Source organism: Elephas maximus, chromosome 25, assembly GCF_024166365.1.
Source record: "Elephas maximus indicus isolate mEleMax1 chromosome 25, mEleMax1 primary haplotype, whole genome shotgun sequence".
Taxonomy (NCBI): Eukaryota; Metazoa; Chordata; class Mammalia; order Proboscidea; family Elephantidae; genus Elephas; species Elephas maximus.
The window spans coordinates 61,747,843-61,766,177 of NC_064843.1; the positions used below are offsets into that span (position 1 = coordinate 61,747,843).

An 18,335-nucleotide genomic window follows, 5' to 3' on the forward strand; every position below is an offset into this window, starting at 1 on the left:
TGTGGAAATCACTGTGAAGAATGCCATCTCCAAAACGCTCCCCACCAGCCTGGACAAAGACAAGTGAATATGCAGAGGGGAATACTACTACCCTGGCCCCGGGGGAGGGACCAGATGGGACCTAATAGCTCTTTTCTACTTCTAATTTCTATGATAATTCCAAGTTGCCACATGGCATATGTATTTTTTTTTTTAATCTAAAGGCAGAATATCAGTCAATGAAGTGACCAGGATTTTAATGAAAGGTATTTTTCATGGACTGTATCTATTCACATGTGCTATCTCTCACCCACCCCACCCCCACCCTCTAGCAACACATCACCACTTACTATTAGGCTGGGAGAAGTATAGAGAGAGGTTAGGCACAATACGTCTAGAATCATCATCAATACCAATTAGAAACAAAGAGATTCTAAGTTTTACTAAGAGGTCAGACACCTTTTGCAGGCGCTGTGGTGAAGACACTCACCTAAATCTCTTTTTCTTATAATAAGAGATCATGCTCAGGCTTAAAGAGTTGAGCCTGCCAATTAATGTTTAAAAAAAAATTAAAAAAGTGAAATTTCCCGTTTTTAGAGATAAGATCAGGAATTAGAAAAAGGACTATTAACGGTTGGGAAAGTCACAACAGAATTTATAGGCATACTTTCTGATAGGTTCAAACACAACTTCATTCGGGACACGTTTTCCTTATCTCCCGACGAGATGCGATGTCCCAGTTGACACGCAAACTATCAAGTCAGAACCTGATCTGTACTGCTCCACGGCTCCTGCCATGTTCCTTGGCTTATTAGAGTTATCTCGTTTGGTGCCAGTTTCTGGTAAGCACACTGAACAAGACTGTGGAGGTTTTGCTTAGCATCCCGCCTTACACACAATGGACTGCAGCAGAAGGGGGGTGGGTGAAGGCGGAAGGCTGCACGGAGGAAGAGTACCTAAGGAAGTGTGAGCATCTCCTGACAGTCACAGCTTCTCAGACACCAACCTAGTAGACTAAATTATGAAAACAGCCTCATCCTAAGTTCGATGCCACACAAATCATAATATTCAATATAAATTAATAACTGTTATGGACACCACATTACCTTATTTTCAACATTTTTTCATCCCTCTTCAACCCAGTTTTTAATACTTACCTCTCACGAAAAACTGCCAGTTATCTGGGTTCTGGGGTGGCTAGTAAGTCCCAAGGTTAAAGCGAAAAGATACAAGCTCTGGTAGAGCGGGATGAGGCCCTTCACAGCCCTGCTGGCATTAATGCATGTGGCACAGATAAGGCTTGGTAGCAGCTTCCCACTCACGATGGCTCCATCAAACAGAGGCCCAAAAAATGGAACCTGTTGATTCAAAAGGGAAAAATGCTTAATTTCCAAAAGTCAATAAACCTCAAACCACAGACAGGAGAGCAGCTGATTAAATTTTAAGAACCATCATGGCCACCCAGGGCTGTCACCCACAGAGCAGTTGCTCCACTCTGCTCCTCTATGCTGAACTCTTCAGCAGAACTTTTAATGATACCAGGTTATTCTTTTTTAATTGTGTTGTCATTCGCAGAAATGGCATTACTCTTCCTAAGTACCCCATCCATGTGGACCAATACAGTGCTTCACTGCACACTTTTGCCCTTGCTTCCTCCTGAACCGGGCTGGGAATTGGCAATGTTCCTGTCTTGATCCTGATGTATATCAACCTTTAAATGAGATGATGACTGTGCCTGTCAACACCTGCAAGGTCCTACTTATACTCCTCACTCTTCTTGAACCTTCTTTCCTTTTGCTGCCAAGATTTTGCTTTATCCTCATTTCTTTCTACTTCTGTAGCAGAGACTCACTTCTACCGTGTGGATGATTGTTATGGATTAAATCCTGTACCTGCAAAACGTGTGCTGGAATCCTAACCCCTACATGTGTGGATATAATCCAGTGTAATGTAATATAATTACCTTACACCTAATGCAATACAATGTAATCACCTCCCATAATGCAATCTAATGTAACGTAATCAATCCATCAGTTGAGGTTATACCAGTGAAGAGTGGTTCTAAATCTAATCACTTCGGAGTTATATAAACAACAGCCTAGACACAGAGACTGCAAAAGACCTCTTTAAAGTGTTAAAAAGCAAACATGTCACTTTGAAGACTAAGGTGCACCTGACCCAGGCCATGGTATTTTCAATCACCTCATATGTATGTGAAAGCTGGATAAAGAATAAGGAAGACTGAAGAATTACTGATGTCTTTGAATTATGGTGTTGGTGAAGAATACTGAATATACCACGGATTGCCAGAAGAATGAACAAATCTGTCTTGGAAGTACAGCCAGAATGCTCCCTAGAAGCGAGAATGGCAAGACTTTGTATCACGTACTCTGGACATGCTATCAGGAGAGACCGGTCCCTAGAAAAGGACATCATGTTTAGTAAAGCAGAGGGTCAGTGAAAACGAAGACGGCCCTCAAGGAGATGGATTGACACAGTGGCTGCAATAACGGGCTCAAACATAGCAATGACTGTGAGAATAGTGTAGCACTGGGCAGTGTTTCATTCTGCTATACATAGGGTCGCTATGAGTCGGAACTGACTCAAAGGCACCTAACAACAAAGACACAGAGACAGACACACACAGAAGACAGGCATGATCTGATGACGGAGGAAAATGAATCTACAAGCCCAGGAGCTCCAAGAATTGCTGCTACCAGAAGCGGAAAGAGACAAAGATGGAACTCCCTGTAGAGCTGCATCCCGAATTCATACCTCTAGCCTTCAGAAGTGTGAGGAAAAACATTTTATGCCTTAAAGCCACGCCCTTAAGGTATTTCTGTTACAGCAGTACTAGGTAACTAAGACAATGATATACAAAATTTTGGTGTCTGTTTGGATTTTCTTCTCTCTCTCTCGTTTTTTTTTATTTATTTTTCTACCAGAATTTCATTAACTTTATTCTCTGATACGGAAATCGTACACTTTGTGAGGTCAAGGACTGGGTCTGCCTTGTAACTCCTGTATTTATTCACCCTCTCACTCACTTATTCATTTAGTCCATGAATAGTTATTCAGCGCCTACCATGTGGAGTCCCTGGGTGGTGCAAAGAGTTAACATGCTCAGCTGCTAACCAAAATGTTGGAGGTTTGAGTTCACTGAGAGGCTCCTCAGAAGAAGGGCCTGGATATCTCCTACTGAAAAATCAGTCATTGATAGCCTTATGGAGCACAGTTCCACTGATACACATGGGGTCGCCATGAACTAGTATCCACTTGACAGCAACTGGTTTGGTTTACCATGTGACAGACACTGTTCTATTCATTGGAGACACAGCAATGACTAGTACAAAAATCCTTGCCTTCATTGACCTTACAACTTATTGGGAGATCTCAGAGAATAAACAGTATAAATAAGTAAAATATATGATATGTTAGATAGTAAAAGTGCTGAAGTGAGAAATAAAACAAGGAAGAGCAATAAGAAGTATTGGAGAGAGAGCTTCTAATTTCAGATCAAGAAAGGGCTTTGTAGAGAAGAGGACATTTCAGTAAAGAACTGAAGGAAGTGAGGGAATGAACCACAAGCCATGAGGACATCTAAGAACATCCCAAGCCGAGGGAATGGCTTCTGAGGTGGGAGTGGAACTGCAGTGTTGAAACAACAGCAAGGAAGCCACAATGGCTGGAGCAGAGTGAGCAAGAAGAATAGGAGGAAATAAAGTTGGACAAGTAAGAGGAGAGACCTTGTAGGAAATTGTTAAGATTTTCAATTTCTACTCCAAGTGAGATGAAAGCCTTCCGGAGGGTTTAGAGAAGTGGGGGCTATGATCTGACCTACATTTTAAAGGTACTGTCTGTCCAATGTTTTGGTAAAGCTGCACGGAGTCTGGTGGAGACAAATTAAGGGACGGCTGAATAATCCAGGCAGGAGATGATGGTGGCTTGGACCAGAATGGTAGCAGGAGCAGTGGTGAGAGGCAGCTGGTTTCTGGGCATATTTTGAAGGTAGAGTTGATAAGATTTGCTAAGGATTGTTTATGTGGTGGGTCAGAAAGAGAAACATCAAGGATGACGCAAAAGTTTCTGGCCTGGCAATTGGAAGGCTGGAGCCACCTTTTCCTAAAATGGAGAAAACGAAGAGGGTGGGTTATTAGCTTAAGTTTAGATGCGCCAAGGCTGAGATGCCCGTTAGATATCCAGCGGTGATGTATCAAGGAGGCAGTGGATACACCAGGCTAGAAGGTGGGGGAGAGGACCACGGTAGAGATACAAACGTAAGAGTTGTTCATTTATAGATGGTGTTTCCAGCCATGAGATCGAATGATCAAAAAAAGAAGAAAAAAAGAGGCTCAAGGACTACACCCTGCAGCACTCCAATGTTCAGAGGTTGGAGACATGAGGAAGAACCAGCAAAGAATACTGAGAAGGAGTAGCTGGAGACAGAGGAGGAAAACTCCCAATGAGTAGCACTGTACCCGGCACAGGTAAGAATGCAAATATTTGTTGAATGCGTGAAATTAATTGCTTACATAATTTAATTAATAAATGTAGGTCTCCAGTCTAGGTCTTCTGACTTCTTTCAACGAATATTATCTATACAGTGCTTCCACTGTGGTTGGCACCGGGTGAGGGGCTTGGGATACAGCAGTGAATAAAAGACTGTCTTTGCATATAAGCAGTCCTGATGGTGTAGTGATTAAGAGCTTGACTGCTAACCAAAAGGTCAGCAGTTCGAGTCCACCAGCTGCTCCTTGGAAACCCTATGGGGCAGTTCTACTGTGTTCTACAGGGTTGCTATGAGATGGAATCGACTCGATAGCAATGGGTTTGTTTGGTTTTGGGTTGCCTAAAAGAAGCTGACATAAGATTAACAGTCAAGTAAGTGGGCCATTACAATGCACTGTGACAAGAACAATCACAATAAGGGTAAGTTTGGGTGATATGAGAAAGCATGGATGGGTCTCAGAGACTGAGCAAAGGCTTCCCTAAGGGGATGATTTTGAAGCTGAAATTGAAGGAGTTAGCAAGGCAATAGGTGGGGGAGGTAACTTGTATAATAAGGTCCTGGTGGTAAGAAGGCTGCAGTGAGGGTATAAGGAGGGGAGGGTGTTAAGTGGTAGGTGCTGGGGCTGGAGAATGGGTAGGTGCCACCATATCTTGAATCACCTCTGAGTTATGTTAAGGAATCTGTACTTTAAACTTAAGGAAGTGAGGAACCACAAGAAGTAGATGACATGTGTAGACGTCTGCTCTAGAAAAACACCTCGACTACAATATGCAGGGGTCCAAGACTGGAGCTATTATGATCAGTTAACAAGCTGTTCCAATAATTCAGAGAAGATAAATGTAGAGGGAAATGGCAGTAGAGGTGAATAAAATTGAATGAATTCAAGGGAGTTCTAAAATATAGAATCATCAGGGATTGGTGCTGAATGGACAAAAGAATGAGACAAATGAGCAGCTCACAGTGACATCACTGAGAAGGCCAACAGTGGAGAAACAGCTGCAGGTAGGGGGTATGGTAAAAGATGATTGTTTAGTTTTAGACTTGTGAATTGGGTGTATCTCTGGGACATCCAAGGGCCAATGTTCAAGATGGAGTAGAATAAATAGCTCTGGAGGTATAAAGACAGATCGCCCAAGAGCATCAAACAACAATCCTACCAATCATCTTTCCACCAGAACTTAATAAGAGAATCCATGACTTGCACGGAAGTGAGGGAGAACCACAATGACGACAGCTTATGCTTTGTGACTTCAAATAGCAAACCTGCTGGTGTGAACGAGGTAGGGATCATGCTGGCTTCTTCCCACCTTCTGTCCCCCAGGGTCTCTACCAAGTGGAAATCTGGGTGTCGGCACCATTATGAGCAGGTGCTCCTCTGTAGTTTTCTACATCATTTTACTTTTGATTCTCCTCTCCTTCATTTCACATTGAGAAGCTCTAATTCCCAAAGTGTAAAAGGGCATAAAGGAGGGAGGCTGGCAGTGGTGCACCACATCCAGCGAGGTGCAGACTCTGGACTAAATACAAAACACGGTGAACTCTGGGAACAGTAGATGTGAGAGGTTGTAGTTTTTGGAATCTTTGTTTGGTAAGGACATCAAAGAACTATATAGTAAAAGGAAAAAAAAAAAAAAAAAAAGAGATGCCACCTCAACCCAGGGAAACTTCTGAAGACAAAAGCCTGCTACACACAAGAAATGATTACCCAGCTATCCATCTAAGAGAAAGAACTGTCGGAACCTTAAATGGATGAAGAATACAGAAAAAGTAGGCAACTTGCCCTGTTTGATTCAATGGTCAATCTGAAGAGAAAAAAAAAAAAAAAAAACTGTAGAGCCTAAAAAGCAAAGAAACAAACAAAAAACCAAGAGCAACGGATCATCATCCTGAAAAGTGAGAAGAGAATCACACTGCAGAAAATTATCTACTGTTAGAAACAAAAATAAAATATCAGCCTCTATGAGATAGCAGCAGAGAATAAGTTATCAAGATGTAACTCAAGCTAGATGACTTGGTAAGAAAATCTAAAGGGACTAAAAGTACAAAAGGAGCCCTGGTGATGCAGTAGTTAAAGTGCTCAGCTGCTAACCAAAAGGTCGATGTTTCAAACCCACCAGCCACTCTGTGGGAGAAAGATGTGACAGTCCGCTTCCGTAAAGATTTACAGTTTTGGAAACCCTGTGGGGTCGTTAGGAGCCAGAATCGACGGCAGTGGGTTTTGGGTTTTAAAAGTAAAAAACAGAATTACAATATACTTTAGAGGCAGTGAGAAAAGGAAAAACAGCATCAAGAAACGAGAAAATTAAATAAGTTAAATGTAAAACCAAACTTGAGATGATCTCCCATGACGCAGAGGAAAAGGAGAGAAAATAGGCAAACAAAAGGAAAGATGATGGTTATGAAGAAAGGGTAGAGATGCAATCAAAGAATTATATTCCAAAGAAGGAACCAAGAAAATTGAAACAGAGCAATGATTCATGATCAGATTAATCATAATGATAAGAGAGTCAATTCATCATGAAGACATAACAATTACAAATTTGACTGCAACCAATAATATAGTCTCAAAAGACAAATTGACAGAACTAGAAGAAGAGACAAAATCCACAGAAATAGAGATAATGCTGCTCCCTCACTAATTAAGAGTAAAGATAATAAAGAGTAAAAAATCAGAAACTTTGAACAATATTAGTAACGAGCTTCAAACCACTGCAAAGGAAACATTTTTTTCAAATGCACACGGGGCATTTATCAAAACAGGCTTTAACCACTGCTGCTGAGTTGGCTCCGACTCACAGCGACACTGTAGGACAGAGAACTGCCCCACAGGGTGGGTTTCCAGGCTGTAATCTTTACAGATGCAGACCGCCACATCTTTCTTCCACAGAGCAGGTGGTGGGTTCGACCCAGGACTCTGAACTGGTTTGAACGAGTTCAGTCACAGCCGACGAAGCGAAACTGGAACAGACCCGATTTTTACAACTTGGGCGATCTGGAACAATAACCAGAACGGGAAAAATTACAGGTTGAAACCCTGGAGTGGGAGACTTGGAAGAAGCATAGTGAGCCCTTTCAGGAGCCTGGGTTGCATTATTGCCAGGACTGCAGAGCAACACACATTCAAAGCAGCGCATCAGCTGCCATCTTTGAGTGGGGCACCACGGTTTCTTACTCTGATGGGCAAGAGACTTGATTGCTATGCAAAGTGTACACAGCCCTTGTTTTTTGAGTGAGATTAACTTTCTAGCAGGGCTTTGACCCATAATTTTTCCCGTTTTGGCTACCATTCTGGTTCACCCAAATTCTAAAAATTTGGGTCTGTTCCGGTGTCACTTCCTCAGCCATGACTGAACCAGTTCAATGCCCTGGTTCAAACTGCCAACCTTTCAGTTAGCAGCCGAGCGCTTAACCAGTGAGCCATCGGGGCTGCTTAAACAGGCTTTAGTGGTTTTAAAATATGTCCACAAATCTTTCTTATTCCATCCTTCAAGAAGTACAGCCTAATTGTCCTCCTCTTGAGTTTAAGCTGGGTTTAGTAACTCCCTTCTAATGAATAGAATGTGGCAGAATTGACGTATATCACTTCAAGAGATTAGGCCATAAAAAGGCACTGTGACTTCCTCCTTGCTCTCTTTTTGGATCTCACTCTGGGAGAAGCTAGTTTCTGCATGGTAAGCATACTCAAGGCCTTATGGAGAAGCCCTCATGGTGAGGAACTGATACACCCTGGCAATAACCACAGAGGAACTTAGGCCTCCAGCCAATAGCCATGTGAGCAAGCCTTCCTGGATGCATATCCGACCAACCCAGAAAAGCATTCATATGACCCCAGATGAATCTTGACTACAACCTCATGAGAGACCCTGAGCCAGAAACACCTAGTTAAGCTACTCCCAAATTCTAGCTATTTTAAGTAACTAACTTTTGGGGGTAATTTCTTATACAGCTGGTGCGTAAGTCACATTCTGAGCCTTAAAACAAGACTCAATGAATTTCAAAGGGCTAAAAACATACAGAATATGTTCTCAGATCACACTGAAATTAGACATAAATTTGTAACAAAAAGGTAATTAGAAAAATCCCCAAATATTTGGTAATTAAATAACGTACTTCTAACACAAACACAACCCTTGAGTCAAAGAAGAAATCACAACGGGAATTAGAAACCTAATGCCAATAAAAACATAGCTTATCAAAATTCATGGAATGTAGCTAAAGCTGAATGAAAATAAAGAAAATCAACAAAGCCAAATGTTAGATCTTTGGAAATTAGTAAAATTGATAAAAATGCTAACAAGACTAATTAAGAAAAAGGAAAAAAAAAACCAAAAACAAAATTCACAAACTACCAGTATCAGAAATGAAAACAGAGACACTATCACTGATCCTATTGATATTAAAAGGCACAAAAGGGTATTATTAACAACTTTGTCAGTAATAGCCAAATTCCTGGAAAAACAGAACTTAGTAAATACAGATACAAGATGGGATATAAAAGACCAAACCCAGTGCCGTCGAGTCGATTCCAACTCATAGCGACCTTATAGGACAGAGTAGAACTGGTCCATAGAGTTTCCAAGGAGCACCCGGCGGATTCAAACTGCCGACCCTTTGGTTAGCAGCCATAGCACTTAACCACTATGCCACCAGGGTTTCCAAAATGAAATATAGAAACTATAATTCTATAAACTTTAAAGTAATTGAATCACAGTGAAAAAAAAAAAAAAAAATCGAGAAAAACCCAGCCCAGATGGCATTACTGGTGAATTCTATAAAACCTTCTAAGAACAAATAATCATTGTTTTAGAGAAACTTCCATAATACAAGAAAAGAACAAACTCACTCATTTTCTTAAGCTGGTGTAACCTTAAACAAAAACTGAGGGGTTAATCTCATTCATGAACATACATGCAAATATTCCAAAGAAGTATCAGTAAACCATATTTGATAATGTGCAAAAATAATGAAATATCATGACCAAATTAGATACCCCAGCAATATATGTGTAAAAAAAAAAAAAAAAAACCCAGTGCCGTCGAGTCGTGTAGTTTCATTAAAAATCAACCTGTACACTTAACCACGTTAATAGATTAAATGAGAAACATCAGATGGTCATTTCCGTAGATATTTTAAAAAGCATTTCAGAAAATTCAAAATGCATTTATGAAAAAAAAAAAAAGATTAGAAGGAGACTTCCTTAATCTATTAAAGAATATCTAACAAACCCTATGGCAAACAGTAAGCTTAATGGTGAAACACTGAAAGCTTTACATGTGAGACTGTGAAGGAGACAGAATGTTCCCCACATCTCATCTATCAACATTTGTAGTAGACATCCTTGCCAATAAAGCAATGCAAGAAATAGAAATAGAAGACTATGAATTAAAAAGGAAGAAACTGTCATTATTTCAGATGATATGATTATATTCACAGGATCTCCAAAACAATCTACAAAAAAAATATCAGAATAAGAGGGTCTATCAAGGTCACTGGATACAAAATTAACACACAAAAATCCTACTGCGTTTCTATTCACCAAAAACAAATGGTTAGAAAATGAAATGAAGACATACAATTTACAATAGAGTAAAAACATGAAGTCCACAGCAATAGCTCTAACAAGGAAAAGTACATAAAAAATTACAAAACTTTCTCGAGAGACATCAAAGCAGCCTAAATAAATGGAATGGTGTATCTGCCCATGGGCTGAAACCCTTTGCTTTTGAGTCGATTCCAACTCATAGCGATCCTATAGAAGTAGAACTGCCCCACTGAGTGCCTGGTGGATTTGAACTGCCAACCTTTGGTTAGCAGCTGTAGCTCTTAACCACTATGCCACCAGGGTTTCTCTTCATGGACTGGAAGAGTTAATATTGTTATTTCCCTTCTTAGATTGATCTATGGATTCAATGCAATGTATGTATGCATCTTGACAAGCTGGTTCCAAAACTTATATGTAAATGAGACACCAAGAAAAGCAAGACATTCTTAAGGAAGAAGAGGATAGGGATTTGCCTTACTTTATAGCAATATATAAGGATCCCTGGTGGTGCAATGGTTAAGCGCTTGGCTGCTAACTGAAATGTTGGTGGTACAAACCCACCCAATGGATCTGCAGGAAAAGGACCTGGTGACTTACTTCTGTAAAGATTACAGCCAAGAAAACCCTATGGGGGCAGTTCTACCTTGACACATGGTGTCACTATGAGTCAGAATTGACTTGACGGCACCGAAAACAACAACATAGCAAGATATATTGTGAAGTTGTAGTAAGGAAGACCGTGTCATAGTGGTGCACTGGGCTACTGGAGCTAATGGAGGAGAACACAGAAATAGGCTCCTGCATGTGTGATGGTCTGTTGTAAGCTCGTGTACAGTGTTAATTGGGATATACCATCTTGAGAGGTTGCAGTGCTGACCTTTAAGATATAATATATTCTTAGAACCAGGGAACAAGACACAGTAATGTTTTTTTCCATAGTTGGATGCAAATGTTTTCTTCTGTTCCGATGATACTGGTTTCTGATTTTAGTTTTTAAAACACAAGCGAGCAGTGCTCCCACCAGAAAAAGATACAATGGTCCCTCCTCTCAATTAGAAACTGCTACTGGACCATGTCAGGCTCCCCAGACCACTGGTCACCAAAGCAGAAGAGGTGGCCATAGTGTGAACTGGCCCTATGGAGGGGGAATAGGCATGCTGCTACACAATGGGGGCAAGGAGAAGGGCTTCTAGGACACCTCTTCCTGCTCCCATGCTCAATGGTAAACATAATAGAAGACTACATCAAATATTAATCCTAATCAGAAACTTGAACTCAGCGTTTCATCCCTGTTGAGAACGTATACTCACAGCCACCTAAAGTTTCTGATGACTCATAATTACCCTCTCCGGCATGAAGACCAAAGCTTGGGGATTAATAAGATTTCCCATGATAATGTTAAGAAACTGGATTTTCTTATCAGTTCCAAATTAGGAGATATATGTGGAGTCCCTACTATAAAACTCCTTAAATAAGAGAAGTACCACTATGAGAGGAAGCACAAACCTAGAAAGTATAGCCTACATTATTTTCTTCTTATCAGGCCACAGTTGAGGCCATGGTCCTCTTACATCCAGGTCTGCCTCTTGGCTGGATGCTGTGAAAGCAAAGAAAGCCTTTTGCAGAGAAGTGATGACCCTTATGTCCATGTCCCAGTATTAGCTAACAGTATTGCCAACACAAGGACGTGTCAAATCACTGCAGCAAGGATGGATGGGAACCCTTGGGACACAGAGTGCTCTGAAGGCTCCATGTGATCTGTGGGAATAAATCTTTCAAGGACTCAGTTGAGATATCCTGATGTTCCAAAGCAGGGCAATGAACGCCTGAGCTCTGTTAAAGTTCCTCATCAACAGCCCACAAGTTCTGGAATTGGAACATTGGTACGCACAGGCCTACGGAGATCCAGGCCATGATGAAAACTATAAAGGCAGGGTATGCAGGGTTGACTTGCCTAGTTTGGAGAGATACACATACCGTTTTAGAAACTGGAGGCATTGTATTCATAACAAAGACAGAACCTTTATATTTGTATCCAGTTTTGGGGCACCACCTTTATCATGCCAGAGCTGGGTGACTGACTATAATATAAAAGTCTAGGATTCAAGCTTCTGCTGGACTTCACAAACATAGCTGCAGATTTCTTAGATGTGTACCCAAACCCAAAACCTGTTGCCATTGAGTTGATCCTGACTCACAGTGATCCTACAGGTCAGAGGAGAACGGCCCCATAGTATTTCTAAGGCTGTGATCTTTATGGAAGCTGACTGCCACACCTTTTTCCTGTGAAGCAGCTGGTGGGTTCAAATCGCCAGCCTTTTGGTTAGCAGTTAACTGCTTAATCACTGCGCCATCAGGGCTCCTTTATGTGTACACAGAACCACACAAATACGAATAGCCCTTCCTAAATAACTACCTATTAAGACATCTTCATAGATGAACTTTCAACAGACCGGCATCAGGATTGGCAGAAGACTCATTAACAACCTGGGTTATGCAGATGACACAACCTTGCTTGCTGAAAGCAAAAAGGACTTGGAGCACTCACTCATGAAGATCAAAGGCCATAGTCTTCAGTATGGATTATACCTCAACATAAAGAAAACAAAAATCTTCACAACTGGACCAATAAACAACATCATGATAATCCGAGAAAATACTGAAACTGTCAAGAATTTCATTTTACCTGCATCCACAATCAACATCCATGGAAGCAGCAGTCAATAATCAGTGTGTTGCACTGAGCAAACCTACTGCAAAAGTATTCTTTTAAGTGTTAAAAAGAAATCACTTTGAAAACTAAGGTGCAACTGACCCCAAGCCATATTATTTTCAATCACCTCATACGCATGCAAAAGGAAGACTGAAGAAGAATTGATGCCTTTGAATTAAGGCGTTGGTGAAAAATACTGACTAGATCATGGATCAGCCAGAAGAACAAATGCATCTGTATCAGAATACAGGAGTTAGATTCTGGACTTGGTTCAGCCACTCAGACACCAAGTACTCCTGGGTAATTTATTTACATTCACATCAACTACATATTTGTGTGGAAAACAGAAGGAGGTGGCCTGCCCTACTGATCTCACAGAGTGGCTGAAAGGCTCAAATGCCATATTGATTTAAAAATTCTAATGAAAAGGTAGAAAAATCAGATAATTTTGAGATAAGGATAACAACCGTAACGTATGTTTCTGAGAAAATGTTTATCTTTATATATTTCTATCCTCATGTTGTATAAACATCTTCTCTAAAAAAGCATAAGATAATTTTTGGAAAAAATGGATTATCAGGAGACTCTAAAATTCTGCTAAAAAATTCTAAAATATATACATATATTCTCTCTAGATCAAAAGAAACAGGTATTTCACTTGTTTAATAATTATTTATTTGACTCCTTTGATCAAAGTCCTGCAGGGACTGCAGGGGGCGGGCAGATGCAGAGATGACTAAGTCAGGGCTTTTACCCATAAGTAGTTTTCAGGGGAAATTAAAAAAAAAAAAAAACACGTATTCAAGAAAGCAAAAAATAAGACAAAAAAGCTTTAAGGTGGGTAGAGAGAAAACGCAGCCACAGGCAGCCCTTTCTAGCTGACAGGAGCCACAGAAAGTCTCCTGCGAGAAGCGGTGGTGACTGGTGGGTGTTGGCAGAGACTGGTGGTTGGAAGAGCACTCCAGGCAGAAGTGTAAAACAGGAACAAAAGGGGGAGGTGTGGCTGGTTCTCTCTGGCCAGGGCCGTGTTCTCCAAAACGCGTTTCAGGAGATACTAATTAAAAAAAAAAAAAAGCATTAGTTGGTGTTATATGAAAACGCCTGCCTAGAGTTAATGATGAAAACATTACAGGTAAATAAAAGGAAAGACTATAAACAGAAAAAGGCAAAGGTCCGCACACAGATCCTGTGAGACCCTTTAGAGCCAAGTGGGAAAGTTGGAGGCTGGACCATTAAAGGAAGCAAGGCAGGTGGGGGGAGCCTAGACTACGGATCTGGGAAAAACGGGAAGCTCTGGAATATCTTGGAAAATGCATGGAGCATCAATATCCCTGAGGGGGAAACGAAAAGCCTGAAGAACAGCTGTGGGGACCTGGCCAAGGCTGGACTCAAATGCCCAGCAGAAACAGTTCATGTCCATGACTCCGCACTGCTGTCACTGGCATCCCCAGCTATTTCCCCACTTAATGTCCTAGTAATCCAAATGAAAGCAACACTTACGTCCAGGTAAGTTTTCCACCTTTTACTCCCTAAGGCAGAAAGGCTGAGAGGAAAGCATACTCATTAGGTCTGCCTGTGTCACTGACTATAAGGTCTGGTGGGTGGGTGGTGACAGCTAGAGAGGCCACATACCTAATCTTAGATGGTCCTCACATATTAGTTCAGAAACCAAAATACTAAAACCAGGTGTGGAAGGACACGTGCTTTTACAATGGCAGGAGAACAGGTGTGTAGATCACAGAATGACGGGTATAAAGACAGGTCCTGTGAAATTAACAGTAATCACAATAGTGATCGTAATCTCTACAAACAGAACTATTTAAATAGTAAGTGAGAAATAAAATAGTGAGTGAGAAAATCATTTTAGGTTAAGTGGTCAATAAGAGAAGAATCTGTCGAGAGTTCCCAACCAGCCAGGAGAGTGGGCAGGGAGAGTCGCCAGTGAGTCGCACTGGTCAAGCCGGCGTTCCAGGTGAACAGCCTGGCCCTAGATCGCCCTCCAGATAAGCCCAGTTTCAGTGGCTGCGAAGTCAGGACTGTCGCATCACTAAGAGACAGGACTATCTATCAAGAGCAGATAAGTACACGACCTTAGAGCCACACACTGCATAGAACGTTTTACATGGCCAACAAAAGAAGTACCTCTACAAGAGAGAAGAGCAGCCCCACAAACCAGGAAACCACGTGCAGCACCCTAATTTCTACATACAAACTTTGAAAAGCAAAATCTCTTGGGTAGGCGTTTCATTAAAACTACAGACAACACAGTTTTCCACATTTCTCACCTGATCCTCTAAGTGAACCTAAAAGAATAAAAAAGTTATAATAAAAGAAGCAAGTGCCCGACTGGAAATTAGAGGATTGGTACAAAAAAAAAGACAAGATTGCTGGCAGCAGTTGCTCAGAGAACTGTAAAGGACTTGGGGCCTATCCAGTGCTGCAGGGATGCTGGGCCCGAACACGCTCACGCTCCTCGGACGCGCTCACGAGCACGCCCACCTCGAACACGCGCTCACGAGCACACCCACGCTCCTCGGACTTGCGGACGCGCTCACGAGCACGCCCACACTCCAGGGACACAAGCCCACGCTCCGCAAACACGCGCACACACGCCCACGCTCCTCGGACACGCGCACGCCCACCTCGGACACGCGCTCACGAGCACACCCACGCTCCTCGGACACACGCACACACGCTCCTCGGACACGCGCTCACGAGCACACCCACGCTCCTTGGACACGCGCGCCCACGCTCCTCGGACACGCGCACGCCCGCCTCGGACACGCGCTCACGAGCACACCCACGCTCCTCGGACACACGCTCCTCGGACACGCGCTCACGAGCACACCCACGCTCCTTGGACACGCGCGCACACGCACACGCTCCTCGGACACGCACGCGCCCGCCTCGGACACACGCTCACGAGCATACCCATGCTCCTCGGGCACGCGCACACATGCACACGCTCCTCGGACACGCGCACGCCCGCCTCGGACGCAAGATCACGAGCACACCCACCCTCGGACACGCGCACACACGCACACGCTCCTCGGACACGCGTTCATGTGCGCGCCCACGCCCCGCGGACACGCGCACGCCCACGCTCCTTAAACCGTTTCGCAGACTGTATTATTAGCAGGAGGCGGGCTCTGCCAGGCATATAATTTGTGTATTTAAGGGAGGTGTATGGAATGAAAAAGCGAAATATGTTGAATTTCAAAGGCCTTGGAAGCAATGCTGCCTGTGCGCTTGTATCACAAATAGCCCTACATCATTACATAGGCTATTAATGAGGCAGAGTGAGTGAAAGCACCATTTGAATATGCATGACTCTATGCAATGAGCAGGACCTCTGTGTACTGATGGTCTCCCCCGCTCCTAAAATGGATTAAAATGATTCTTTGAGAAGTATGGCTGCCCAGAGAACAGTAAAAATAAACGTATTTAGAGTAAAGTCACACTGTATTTAGCTGAAATACAGAGGTGCTGAAAGAGCAACTCTGACTCTGCCTACCACTTCTGAACCTTGTGCACGTCTTCCCCCAACAGAAATATTCCTCAACTTCAAGCAGCTGCTTCACTACAATTCCTACGCAAAAATAATGATTTTGGTGGAGATCCCTAAAAGTAGGCAAGGTTAACTAAATCTTTTGAGTACAAAGCCTTCACTTCTATAGTAAGGAGCACTAGTTAAAAGACTGGGGAATGGGTAAATTATTGCACCAAATGGCTGAGAATTAATCTCTGCTGACTAGCTGTAATCTAACGAGGCGTCTGTGTCCCAGGGAGCCCGCAGCATGTCCCTGGCGGTATGTGCACTGTGTCGAGTCTGCATGGCACCCTTTGTCCTCGCTCACAGGCGGCCTTTCCTCTCATTGTCCACAATATCCTCGTGCATCTGGGACGCGTGGAATGCATTCATGCTAACAGACTTACCATTGTTTTCTCTCAGAAGCTTTGTTGAGCGAAGACTGCATCACGGTTACTGATAATTATATTGCTTAATTAATCAAGACAAAAAAAATTTGCAAATCATTGCCTGGTTGCCAAGCAGGGAGATAAAAAATGACAACAATACAAGCTGAAGCAATATAACAAAAGTAACAGCTATCTGATCAGAAATTCTTATATAATGAAGCTATTAATGCTAAATCGGTTAATGTTAACATTGCTCCAGGTGTCTCTACTTAGACGCAAACAAAAAGGCTAACATTATGGATATAAAAGGCCAAATGTTGCCATGGAGTCTGTAACCTGATAGAGAGGACAGCCTTTTCATTTGATTAGGGAATGCAATTTAAATACCAGGGACTGAAGCCAAACAAACAGACTTTCCTTCCACGAACCTCCTGCATTCACCCGGGGGTCACTGGTTGGTGAACAAAAGGTCAGCCACACTTGCCCTGGAAATGTCTGGATTAATTTTATTACATTGTAATGGTTTCTGCTTTAAATGTAAGGATAACACTAAATTTCCAGCTGGCCATTATACTCTTCTTCCCTTTAGGCTTTTTGAATTAAAATATTCAGAAAGTGATTTTTCTAAATTCATCTTGTCAGAATTTATGGCCAAATTTATAAAGCTAACACACAATTTATGAAGAAAATTTAAAAGGTATGTGTATGTTAATGTTGATTTTCATGCATTTTAAGTGTACTACTGTTTTTAGAAATAACTTCTGACACTACAAAGTGAACCAAAACAGCTTTTGTATTTGTTATTTACTTGAAAAAATAAAGATGACATTTTTATGACTCGAAATGACATTTTACAGGCCACGTTAGTCCATGGTAAATATTAAAGTCAGTAACATATGCTAAATGTTAAAGAAACACATTTTCTAGTTTTGAAAGCTACAACATAAAAAGTTTATTGGTTCTCTAATACTGAAATGTTCAGTTTAATTCTTAAAACTAAAGGAGTGCTCTTCACAGACAAACACAAGTGTGAGCGCTAACAACCATTTTCTTATACCAAAAAAAAGCAAAAGCTTCACACATACAGAGACCCAAGTTGAAGATAAATGCAAATATTTAATATGAAGTAACTTTTGGCATCTTTGCTCCCTGAATAGAAAGAGGGCTTCAGCTGTCTGAGTGAAAAAGATAGTCATCAATCTTATAAAGCCACCAACCAGTTCTATCAGGCTTTTCATGAGCCAGAGCAGGACTTTTCTGAATTCAGCAGTTGACCCACACTTATCTAGTCTGAGTAATAAAAAGTATGTTAAGCCTGGGTTTCATTACTTATTCTATTTCCATGGTAGTAGCTGTAATAATAATAACAGCAGTAACAATAATAATGGCTAACACTGTAACAGCTTTACTATGGTCTGGGCACTATCTGAAGCACTTTCCATTGGTTAGCTCATTTAATCCTGACAACTTTAACATTTTAGATTAGGTTATAAATCCCAGTGTGAGCAGTGAGTCTCAGTTATTTATTACTTTAAAGCTTAAAATTTTTTTTAGAATGGTAACATACAGCTCCCTCAGGAAAACAATTTGGAATGAAAATGGGGCGTTATATTTAATTTCAAGCTGAGAAATACCAAGAATGATAAATGTCTAAAAAAAAGTAAAAAAAAAAA

General features: G+C 41.7%; 1 protein-coding gene across 6 annotated transcripts in view; it reads right to left on the reverse strand.

The window, feature by feature from the left end:
* The window catches only part of RALGAPA2 (Ral GTPase activating protein catalytic subunit alpha 2), a 459,903-nt gene that overhangs the window by 148,664 nt on the left and 292,904 nt on the right, over positions 1–18,335 (reverse strand). For 4 of the 6 annotated variants that reach the window (XM_049869401.1, XM_049869403.1, XM_049869400.1 and 1 more), the window contains one exon: positions 1,210–1,337. In XM_049869401.1, coding sequence (XP_049725358.1) covers positions 1,210–1,337 — 128 coding nt within the window. Of the gene's footprint in view, positions 1–1,136; positions 1,338–7,285; positions 7,482–18,335 lie in introns of those variants that run through there. The other 2 variants (XR_007515412.1, XM_049869402.1) reach the window with 2 other exon arrangements.